This window comes from Schistocerca nitens, chromosome 8 (genome assembly GCF_023898315.1).
Source record: "Schistocerca nitens isolate TAMUIC-IGC-003100 chromosome 8, iqSchNite1.1, whole genome shotgun sequence".
Classification (NCBI taxonomy): domain Eukaryota; kingdom Metazoa; phylum Arthropoda; class Insecta; order Orthoptera; family Acrididae; genus Schistocerca; species Schistocerca nitens.
Window position 1 is genome coordinate 306294109 of NC_064621.1, and position 12211 is coordinate 306306319.

The window sequence follows — 12211 nt, forward strand, 5'->3', positions numbered from 1 at the left end:
CTGGCCTATACAACTTTCAAATAACTACCGGGAATTCAGCCAGGTAACACTTTCAGTGACCGCCGATATTTCGGCGGGAGAACACCACGCCATTTTCAAGGCAAACTGCAACGGACAGGCGGCGTACATGCAAATTTGAAACCTCGTTTCTCGGACTGAAGCAGGAAAGATAACACACACACTGAACACTAGGGGCACTTTGGCGCTGAATTAACTAATCTCTATCAGCATGTGTTGACATCCACTTACTTATTATTTAATGACGAATATTACGAGCAGACAGATGGAGTTGCGATGGGTAGTCCGTTGTCTCCTGTGATCGCAAATTTGTTTATGGAAGACTTCGAGGAACGTGCACTGGAGTCGGCGCCTTTGAAACCCGCCTGTTTCTTTACATACGTTGACGATACCTTCGTTGTTTGGCCTCATGGTAGGGAGAATTTGAATGTCTTTCTAGAACATACGAACTCGATCCACCCGAACTTTCATTTTACGATAGAGGAAGAGGATGGTTTCCTTCCCTTTCTTGACGTGTTGGTTAGGAGGAAGGATGATGGATCATTGGGACATGCAGTCTACAGGAAACATACTCACACCGACTTGTACTTACAGGCTAATAGCTGTCACCATCCGGCTCAGCATGAAGGGGCATTTCGTACCTTGGTACACAGGGAACATGTCGTTTCTGACGCTGAGACTTTGCCAGCTGAGCTGTCCCATCTTGAAGTTACATTTCGTCAAAATGGTTATAGTGATAGACAGATAGAACGTGCGTTGCGCTAACGACCAACTGTACATCAGGTGACTGATGATAATTCTGAGTCAACACCTAAGTCTACTGCCTTTTTGCCTTACATAGGAAACACGTCCAACAAGATCGGTCGTATTTTATGGAAATACGATGTGAAATGTGTTTTCCGACCTCCATCAAAAATTAGAGCACTTTCGAGTTCCGTTAAGGATGCTCTTGGACTGCGTAATGCGGGTGTATATCGTATTCCTTGTAGCTGCGTCATGGCATATATTGGTCAAACTATCAGGACCGTGGAGGACCAATGTACTGAGCATAAACGGCACACACGATTACAGCAGCCAAGTAGATCTGCTATTGCTGAACATTGCTTGGATACTGGTCACCCCATGTTATATAATAACACCGAGATATTGGCATGCACGTCCAGCTATTGGCACAGTGTTATTAGGGAGGCAGTTGAGATTAAATTAGGAACAACCGCGGTAACAGGGATGGAGGTTTCTGTTTAAACTCTATTTTCAAAAAACAGAGGGACAGAGTAAATCTACCTCACCTGCAAATTAATAATCTCACTATCGATAGCTCTGACTTTGGTCATCTCTGGTGGCCCTAGTGTTCAGTGTGTGTGTTATCTTTCCTGCTTCAGACCGAGAACCGAGGTTTTAAATTTGCATGCACGCCGCCTGTCCGTTGCAGTTTGCCTTGAAAATGGCGGGGTGTTCTCCCGCCGAAATATCGGCGGTCGCTGAAAGTGTTACCTGTCTGAATTCCCGGAAGTTATTTGAAAGGCCATAAATGACTGGACATTCACCAGTTTTCACAGGACGTGGGGTTTGGTGGGTTGTCTGCTGTGTGAAGTCGGATAGATGGCGATCTGTAGCACCTCTGGCGAAAGAGCATAATGCTGGTCCACGCATAAATGTTTCGGAAGACACCGTTCATCGTACAGTGTTGAACATGGGGCTCTGCCGCTGACGACTCCTACGTGTTCATATGGTGATACAATGGCATCGTCAGTTACGGTTGCAATGGTCACGGGATCATCGAGACTAGAGACTAGAACAGTGGAGACGTATCTGTTCGTCGGATGAATCACGTTTTTGCTACACGAGGGCAATGGACGTCTCCGCAAACGTCGTCATACTGGCGAACGACGGGTCGAAACGTGCATCGCGCCACGAGCGCAGGCCGGTGGGAACAGCGTTATGCTGTTGGGGGACATCTGGTGCCATGTACCTCGACACACCTGAGAACAAACTGTCGCAACCGTGATACGCAGAAATGATGTTGTATTGCGTTCCAAAGATAACACAGCAATTTATTAAGCAGGTGCTCATGATGTTTTCGCTCGTCAGTGTATATATGTACTACTTGGAAAAACATACGTCTTCAGCAGCTTTAAAAGTGAGATTATAGTGGGTAGGGGTTAATGCATATAAGCAGGAAAAACAATACTCTAATGTTCGTGTACGCTGCGTAACACAGTCACATCGATTAAATACCTAGAGCAACCGTTGCAGACCTACATGTAATGGAGCGAGGTGGTTAAGGGCACTACAAGGGAGGCGAATGGCCACATCCCTAAAGAAGACCGCATAGGGGCAGGACCTTGTTGTACTTTGGAAAATACTTTTACATTGGAAAAAATATTGAATCCTTGGAGTAATTTTTATAATTTCAGGTAAGGACTACAGCATACGTGAAGTTAATACGGTCATTTAAAAATGGTATAAGAGAATATATTGAAGTTCTATTATGGGCCAGCCAGTTGCGAAATTTTATTTGTGTTCCAAGGTACAACGCTCTCACTACTGCTTCAGCGTTTGGGATCCCCACCAGTTGGGATTAAGGAAAGTCACAGAAGCAATTCAGAGGAAGATAGTGCTTTTTTCCGAAACATTGCCAGAAAAGTTTAGAGAAAGACCACTGGTAACAGCCTGGAGGACCGGCCACTTGCTCAACGTACATTCTGCAAAAGAATCACAAAGACAAGATTATATGACATGACTGTTTGTACGGGGACATACAGATAGTTATTTTCCCACGCTCAGTTTGCAAGTGAAACAGGAAAGGGAATGTCTGGCTGTAATAGAAGGTATCCTCCACAGTGCACCGTCTGGTAGCCTAAGGAATACGTATGTAGATGCAGATACACTGAAGGGCCAAAGAAACTGGTATAACTGCCTAATATCGTGTAGGGCCCACACAAGCACCCAGAAGTGCCGCCACACGACGTGTCATGGACTCGACTAATGTCTGCAGTTGTTCTAGAGGGAACTGACACAATGAATGCTCTAGGGCTGTCGATAAATCCGTAAGAGTACGAGGGGGTGGAGATCTCTTCCCAACAGCACGTTGGAAGACATCTAATATATGGCTTTGGTGGCCAGCGGACGTGTTTAAACTCATAAACTGTCCCTGGAGCCACTCGGTAGCAATTTCGTAAGTGTGGGATGTTGCATTGTCCTGCTCGAATTGCCCAAGTCCGTCGGAATGCACAATGGACATGAATGGATGCAGGTCATCAGACAGGATGCTTACGTACGTGTCACCTGTCAGAGTCGTATCTAGACGTATCAGGGGTCCCGTATCACTCCAACTGCACACGCCGCACACCAATGCTGAGCCTCCATCAGCTTGAACAATCCCTTGCTGGCAAGCAGGGTCAGTGGATTCATGAGGTTGTCTCCATACCCGTACACGTCCATCCGCTCGACACAATTTGACACGACACTCGTCCGACCAGGCAACATGTTTCCAGTCATCAACAGCCCCATTTCGGTGCTGACGGGCACAGCCGAGGCGTGAAGCTTTCCGTCGTGCAGTCATCAAGTGATCAAGAGTGTGCCTTCGCTCCGATAGCCCATATCGATGATATTTCGCACGCTGATTTACTGATGGCCCAGCATTGAAATCTGCAGCAATTTGTGAAAGGATTGGACTTCTGTCACGTTGAACGATTATCTTCAGTCTTCGGTGGTCCCGTTTTTGCAGGATCCTTCTTCCGGCCGCAGCTATGTCTGGGATTTCATGTTTTACCCGATTATTGATATTTGCGGTACACGCGCGAAATGGTCGTACGGGAAAATCCACGATTCAGTAGCTAACTCGGAGAAGCTGTCCCATCGCTCGTGCGCAGACTATATCTTCGCGTTGTAACTCACTTAAATCCTGACAACCTGCCATTGTAGCAACAGTAACCGATCTACCAACTACATCAGACACTTGTTGTCTTATATACACTATGTGATCAAAAGTATCCGAACAACTCCAAAAACATATGTTTCTCATATTAGGTGCACTGTGCTGCCACCTACTGCCAGGCACTCCATATCAGCGACCTCAGTAGTCATTAGACATCGTGAGAGAGCAGAATAGGGCGCTCCGCGGAACTCACGGACTTCGAACCTGTTCAGGTGCTTGGGTGTCACTTATGTGATACGTCTGTACGAGATATTTCCACCCTCCTAAACATCCCTCGATCCAATGTTTCCTATGCGATAATGAAGTGGAAACGTGAAGGGACATGTACAGCACAGAAGCGTACAGGTCGACCTCGTCTGCTGACTAACAGAGACCGCCGACATTTAAAGAGAGTTGTAATGTGTAATACGCAAACATCTCTCCAGTCCATCACACAGGAATTCCAAACTGATAACTATGACAGTTAGGCGGGAGGTGAGAAAACTTGGATTTCATGGTCCAGCGGCTAGTCATAAACCACACATCTCGCCGGTAAATGCCAACCGACGCCTTGCTTAGTTTAAGGAGCGTAAACATTGGACGACTGAAAAAATGTGGTGTGGAGTGACGAACCACGGTACACAATGTGGCGATCCGACGAAATTGTGTGAGTATGGCGAATTCCCGGTGAACATTTTCCAGCCTGTGTAGTGCCAAAAGTAAAATTCGGATGCGGTGGTGTTTTGGAGTGGTCGTGTTTTTCTAGGAGGGGGCTTGCACTCCTTGTTGTTTTGCGTGGCACTATCACGGCAGAGGCCTACAGTGATGTTTTAAGCACCTTCTTGCATCCCACTGTTGATGAGCAGTATGGTAATGGCGATTGCATTTTTCAGCACGTTCGTTCGCCTGTTCATGACGTACGGCCTGTGGCGGAATGGTTACACGACAATAACATCCCTCTAATGGACTGGTCTGTACAGAGTCCTGACCTGAATCTTATGGAATCCCTTCGGGAATTTTTGGAACGCCGACTGCTTGCTCGGCCTCACCGACCGACATCAATATCTCTCCTCAGTGCAGCACTCCGTGGAGAATCGGCTGCCATTCCTCAAGAAATCTTCCAGCTCCTGATTGAACGTAAGCCTGCGAAAGTGGAAGCTGTTATCAACACTACGGGTGGGCAATCATCATTTTGAATTCCACCATTACCGATGGAGGGCGTGACGAACTTGTAAGTCATTTTCAGCCAGGTGTCCTCATACTCACATAGTGTAGTCGCTGCCGACGCAGTGCCGTGTTCTGCCTGTTTACATATCTCTGTATTTGAATACTCATGCCTATACCAGTTTCTTTGACGCTTGAGTGTATATACACATAGAAATGAATGAAACGAATATTGGGGTGATGGATAGCATTGCAGCTGACATTTAACCCCTTGGGTATGGTAGTGACCGAAGAAGGAAAAGATGTTTACAACACATCTCAGTTACGCTTGTATCAGTTTTAATCTGAGTTTGTCCAAATATAGATTACTTGTAAATAATAGTCAGGACTGTAACTTTTAATACTTAGCTAGCATCGCAATTTGTGGGGTTGACGATTGAATATTTATGGGATGTAAGTATGACTGTCAACCAAGCTTCCATCAGATATGCCATAGTATCTAAATGTATACAGTCAAGATGAATAAGCAACAGGAAAATGTGTGATAGTAAATGTGTGATAGCTTGTTACTCATTGATCCTCCGAGTTAGGATGCAGTCGGGACGTTCAGTTTTCACTAATGTCTGTGTATATCTAACGAAAATCCAAGACCATATGGCGATCGAGTAATTATCTGCTTTCGATCGCCATACAATTACACGACTCTCGGGTCGTTTAAAGTAAATAAGGACCTCACAGGCAGGTAACGTGAGAGGTGAGACATCGTCAATTGGAATGAGGTTTATGGCTTTGCGTGGATGGGGTTTAATATCCCGCCGAGTACGAAATAGCTATAGACGGATCAGTGACATGTTGTTGTTGTGGTCTTCAGTCCTGAGACTGATTTGATGCAGCTCTCCATGCTACTCTATCCCGTGCAAGCTTCTTCATCTCCCAGTACCTACCGCAACCTACATCCTTCTGAATCTGCCTAGTGTATTCATCTCTTGGTCTCCCTCTACGATTTTTACCCTCCACGCTGCCCTCCAATACTAAATTGGTGATCCCTTGATGCCTCAGAACATGTCCTACCAACCAATCCCTTCTTCTAGTCAAGTTGTGCCACAAACGTCTCCCCAATCCTATTCAATACTTCCTCATTAGTTATGTGATCTACCCATCTAATCTTCAGCATTCTTCTGTAGCACCACATTTCAAAAGCTTCTATTCTCTTCTTGTCCAAACTATTTATCGTCCATGTTTCACTTCCATACATGGCTACTCTCCATACAAATACTCACAAAAAAGACTTCCTGACACTTAAATCTATACTCGATGTTAACAAATTTCTCTTCTTCAGAAATGCTTTCCTTGCCATTGCCAGTCTACATTTTATATCCTCTCTACTTCGACCATCATCAGTTATTTTGCTCCCCAAATAGCAAAACTCCTTTACTACTTTAAGTGTCTCATTTCCTAATCTAGTTCCCTCAGCATCACCCGACTTTATTCGACTACATTCCATTATCCTTGTTTTGCTTTTGTTGATGTTCATCTTATATCCTCCTTTCAAGACACTATCCATTCCGTTCAACTTTTCTTCCAAGTCCTTTGCTGTCTCTGACAGAATTACAATGTCATCGGCGAACCTCGAAGTTTTTATTTCCTCTCCATGGATTTTAATACCTACTCCGAATTTTTGTTTTGTTTCCTCTACTGCTTGCTCGATATACAGATTGAATAACATCGGGGAGAGACTACAACCCTGTCTCACTCCCTTCCCAACCACTGCTTCCTTTTCATACCCCTCGACCCTTATAACTGCCATCTGGTTTCTGTACAAATTGTAAATAGCCTTTCGCTCCCTGTATTTTACCCCTGCCACCTTCAAAATTTGATAGAGAGTACTCCAGTCAACATTGTCAAAAGCTTTCTCTAAGTCTACAAATGCTAGAAACGTAGGTTTGCCCTTGCTTGATCTAGCTTCTAAGATAAGCCGTAGGGTCAGTATTGCCTCACGTGTTCCAACATTTCTACGAAATCCAAACTGATCTTCCCCGAGGTCGGCTTCGACTAGTTTTTCCATTCGTCTGTAAAGAATTCGTGTTAGTATTTTGCAGCTGTGACTTATTAAACTGATAGTTCGGTAATTTTCACATCTGTCAACACGTGCTTTCTTTGGGATTGGAATAATTAGATTCTTCTTGAAGTCTGAGACTATTTCGCCTGTTTCATACATCTTGCTCACCAGGTGGTAGACTTCTGTCAGGACTGACTCTCCCAAGGCCGTCAGTAGTTCTAATGGAATGTTGTCTACTCCGGGGGCCTTGTTTCGACTCAGGTCTTTCAGTGCTCTGTCAAACTCTTCACGCAGTATCGTATCTCCCATTTCATCTTCATCTACGTACATCCTCTTCCATTTCCATAATATTGTCCTCAAGTATATCGCCCTTGTATAGACCCTCTATATACTCCTTCCACCTATCTGCTTTCCCTTCTTTGCTTAGAAGTGGGTTTCCATGCCCTCGGGAAAAATTACGGCCGTAGTTTCCCCTTGCTTTCAGCCGTTCGCAGTACCAGCACAGGAAGGGGCCGTTTTTGTTAGTGTTACAAGGCCAGATCAGTCAATCATCCAGACTATTGCCCTTGCAACTACTGAAAAGGCTGCTGCCCCTCTTCAGGAACCACACGTTTGTCTGGCGTCTCAACAGATACCCCTCCGTTGTGGTTGCACCTACGGTACGGCTAACTGTATCGCTGAGGCACGCAAGACTCCCCACCAACGGCAAGGTCGATTTGTTCATGGGGGGGGGGGGGTCGCTGACATGACGAGAGCATATCCTGAAGATGAGCGAGAAGGAGTGTTTAGAACTCACCTCCTTCTTCGCCTGGAGATGTAGGATCCTCGGAGCCTGAAATCTGAGTGGTGACGAGGTCGAAATAGTGGCCACGATGTTCCATCAGCACATCGTGAGAGCCTTGCTCCACCACCCGGCCATCATGGATCACAACTATCTTGTCTGCGTTGCGGATCGTTGACAGCCGGTGAGCCACGATGATCGTCGTCTGGCCCACGCTCGCCTGCCAAAGAAAAATACGATTACCTTCGGTAAGAGTTTTACTTTCGCCGCCATTTTCCAGTTCGTTGAACTTCTTGAGACCTGTCCCGAATCTCACATCTCTTCCTTATTGGTGCAAAATAGCTTATTTATGAATAATAACCATGTTCCCTATCATCAGTCTCATAAAACGATGCAGTAATTACCATACTTATTGTCGATCAGTCTTCGGAACGACACTTTTTTTATACTATGTGCAGAAAATGAAATCCGATAATACGGCCAGGCATGGTAAGGGGATGTCGAATCAAGTAAAACTATTCAAGTAGTCACATGTGGGAAATGTATTATTTTGGTAGTTTGGCCTTTAAACGGCAGTCAGTCAGCGAGGAGGAAATGGTTGTAAGAATTTTTGAGATAGTGGTAACCTAGCAGCACACACCTGCCGTTCTTGAGAGAGAGCTGGTCACTTATTATACGAAGTACATTTGTAGCGACTTTGGAGGCAGAAACACCGAGGACGAACCCAAAAAAATGTGATTTGCTTCGTGTGTCATCATTTACTGATGTATTAAAATATGTGTAACTTTCAGTTCTCGCTATTAAAACATTGCATCATCCAAGTTGTAGCCTACGTATTTTCGTACCTTCGCTTTCACATTAACAAATTATGGTACTACGGACATTTCTAGCGTAACCGATTTCTTAGTCAAATAGAAAAATCTACTCTAACGAGATTGAAAGTGGATAGGAATTTAAATTTTGACTAGCTTTGAGTGTTGAAATAAAAAATTATCCTGAGCTAACATAACCACTAAATGTTCTCCTTGGGCGCTTGGGGAAGTCAGGTTTCACTCACCGGTATTCACGCACTCAAGACTGGTTACCGTTTTCAGCGGCTGTGGAGAATTCTTGTAGGGCAGAAGTATCCATGAAATCATTCTACTGTATATCTTTTACACGTAGCCAATAAGAAACAGTCTCGGATGACATGCAAGTCCATAAATCTGCTGATTCTGATTTCTGATAACATCAACCGCCCACGCGTGCTATATTCGTGCATTTTCTTCAAGAGGTTCGATTTTTAGCGTTCTACTTTCTTGCCAGAGTTACGCGTCACAGGATTCGACGCTGAATCGGGGCTCTACAGAGAATAAATCACGCAGCTAAACGATGTGCTGTTTCATCCATGTATGACGTTCCTCTATCCAGTATCTACGAGAAAAACTACGATGCTGCATGTTTACTGATACAAACGCTGTGACTATAGGTATCAATTTCATACATAAATCTGCCATCCACCACGGAACATTTGATGGCAGAAACAACCCAAAAATGTCAGTGAATGACATTTATCAGGATATAATTTTACAATTTTAAATTTTGGAACAAAAATAGTTATTTTTCCTTTTGTGAATCCAGGTGAAGCACGTAACGTAAGGTAGTGATTACATACCAATAGATGTGACAGTTTGTGAAGGCCAGCATTTAAAATCCCAGTGCGTTTATGTAATCACAATTGCTGTACGACTCGTAAGTAATGGCTGTTTTTACGATGACGCGCATCAGACACAAGAGGCGGTGCTGGGATGTGATACTAAGTATTGTACTTATTGCTGCCTTCCAGACAATTCATTGTAAGAAATTTAAATTGAATGCATGTTAGGTTATAAGTAAATGTGATTTTTCTGTTTACTGAAATGATATTTAGCAGTTGCAAACATTACTATGCTGTAGTCCCAAAATCACGTGCTTACCGGCCAATGACTTCACAAGCACTACAGGGAAGAAGTGGGAGTACACTGCTGAAACCACAGCGTACTGATTGGAATGGCTGGATGCGTCCGCCGCAAATTTTCACTTCGGTTATCGATCGCTCTGAGCTCTAGTCGAATCATACCTTTACTCGTTTCTGGCACCTGTGGCAGCAGAACGTGCGAGCGAGCAAACAGTCATTAGGATCTGCTGTTAGCCGAGAGAGGATTAAGTCATGTCCAGAGTAGAATGATGTACAGAAAAACGAAGGAATCGAACTTGTACAAAATATCCGGCTGTGGTCAGCAACAAGTCCTTAGAGCTACATTTCTTACGATTCACATCAAGTTGAGCTTACATTATAGTAATGGTTAACTTCAACCCAACACTGTGAGTGAGTAACCTAGACTGTAGGGAATCCATTTGTGAATACTTTTGGGGTACAATAAACCTCTCCAGATCCATCATTAAGTTTACTTTGTTATCGAAACAACACAACTATTAAGAGTAATGAGGGGGCCGCATTTCACTGTTATGCACAGGGTCAGTAAAAATAACAATCACACGTGACATTCTTCTCTTAGCATCCTCGTCCCCCGATTTCCTAGGTTGCTGTAAGCTGCATGACAGATCAAAATACAAGGTAAAAGTTTCGCGAGGTGAGTCTTTACAGTTGTCAAGAATTTGAAGAACTGAATGTTCGATGTGAGCTATACACGTTTATTCTTATTTTCTGCCAGTTTCTGTCGTAGAAGCCATCTTATTCCTGCGAAGATGGCCACTATGACCGAAAACACGATAAAATAGACAAATTTTAACAGCTGATGGCGAACGTGCAGTTCTTCAAAATTCAGGGTGCTTCAGGTGAAATAGTAAATACTGTATGAGGTGATACTATTTATTAATTCGCAGAAAACATGCCCAGTATCAAGCACCCATTTATCGTTACTTATGGAGGCCTACCTGTTAAGTTGTAATGCCAACAAATACTCACAGAAGGTTTTAAGTATAACCTAATCATTAAGTGGTGCTATGTTCTTTTTGTTATATTGTGTTACGTTGTTTATGTCATGTTATGTAACTTAATTTAGTTTTGCAGTTCTTAAATTGTAATACCATGTATCTAGTACTCTTTTAAAAGTCACCTAGGGACGAATAATGCCACTACTGGTACAACTATTACTATTAAGTTCAAAGTTTATTTTGATAAATGTCACCCGTGCCTTCAATGCCCTTTCTAATTGTCTAGACAACACTTCATACAGTGTAGCTTTTCTGAGATCGTCTGTACTTTCCTTTATGAGACCAGCTGTACTGACAACCTGTTCAATCAATCCATCTCTAGCGATTACTTTTCAATTTTAGGCTGTACCTTTCAACAATCTTAAAGGGATAAAATTCGGGGAACTTAGTGGGCAAAAACGTGATCGTTTATGTCGATCCATTTTCCGGAGAATGTCAGATTATTAGAGGATGACTGACCTGGTCACTAAAATGTGGAGGGGGCTCCGTCATGCTGGAATGCACATACTCATCCTTGTAGCCACAGGAACATTTTACGCAAGTGGTAGAATCTCGTTTCCAGAAAAGCCTAGATAATGAGTTCCACTAAGACGATGCGGTGCCGTAAGAGGCCATGTCGACTGATAGTCTTTCTTACCATATCACACATTTACGAGGAGGTGTACGTGCCTTTGTGGAAGTAGACCAAGGCAAATGGTTTTCGCTACAAAAATGATCATCGATAAAAACAACCATAGCAACTGCAATACCAACAAGCGAAATAAAAACTTACGTCTGTGGCCAGCTGCATTTCTGCAACCAATAAAATTGGACAGTTGTTATATGGGATGCTTTCGCGAAGCTGTATATACTGATACTTCCTAAAATGCTTACTGTTGCTAATCAAACACTCTGTATGCTGAGGAAAAACGTAGGGGGTTTACAATCGTAATTTCGGTTGGTCGTACTACACACTGTTGTGTGACTATTTCTGCAGGACTTCGAACTATGGAGGTCCGCAGAAATGCTAACATTTGGCAGTAATCGTTCTGCACTGGTGCTGGCTGATGTGACCTCACTGAGGAACAGTCTCAGCTTCCAGAACTGCGCTGTAACATGTTGGCCGCTCATTTAGGCGACGTGTTCGTGCATTGCTTTAGATTCTAGTGAAATAATGGCATGTAAATTGCTGTTCTGCGCCGCGCGGAGAGGCCGTGCGGTTTGAGGCGGAATGTCACGGATTGCGCGGCCGCTCCCGCCGAAGGTTCGATTCCTCCCACGGGCATGGGTGTGTGTGTTGTTCTTAGCGTAAGTT

At 44.0% G+C, this 12211-nt stretch overlaps 1 protein-coding gene across 1 annotated transcript in view; it reads right to left on the reverse strand.

The window, feature by feature from the left end:
* The window catches only part of LOC126199230 (ATP-dependent translocase ABCB1-like), a 169509-nt gene that overhangs the window by 61219 nt on the left and 96079 nt on the right, over positions 1-12211 (reverse strand). The window contains exon 12 of the mRNA XM_049936022.1: positions 7957-8161. Coding sequence (XP_049791979.1) covers positions 7957-8161 — 205 coding nt within the window. The remainder of the gene's footprint in view (positions 1-7956; positions 8162-12211) is intronic.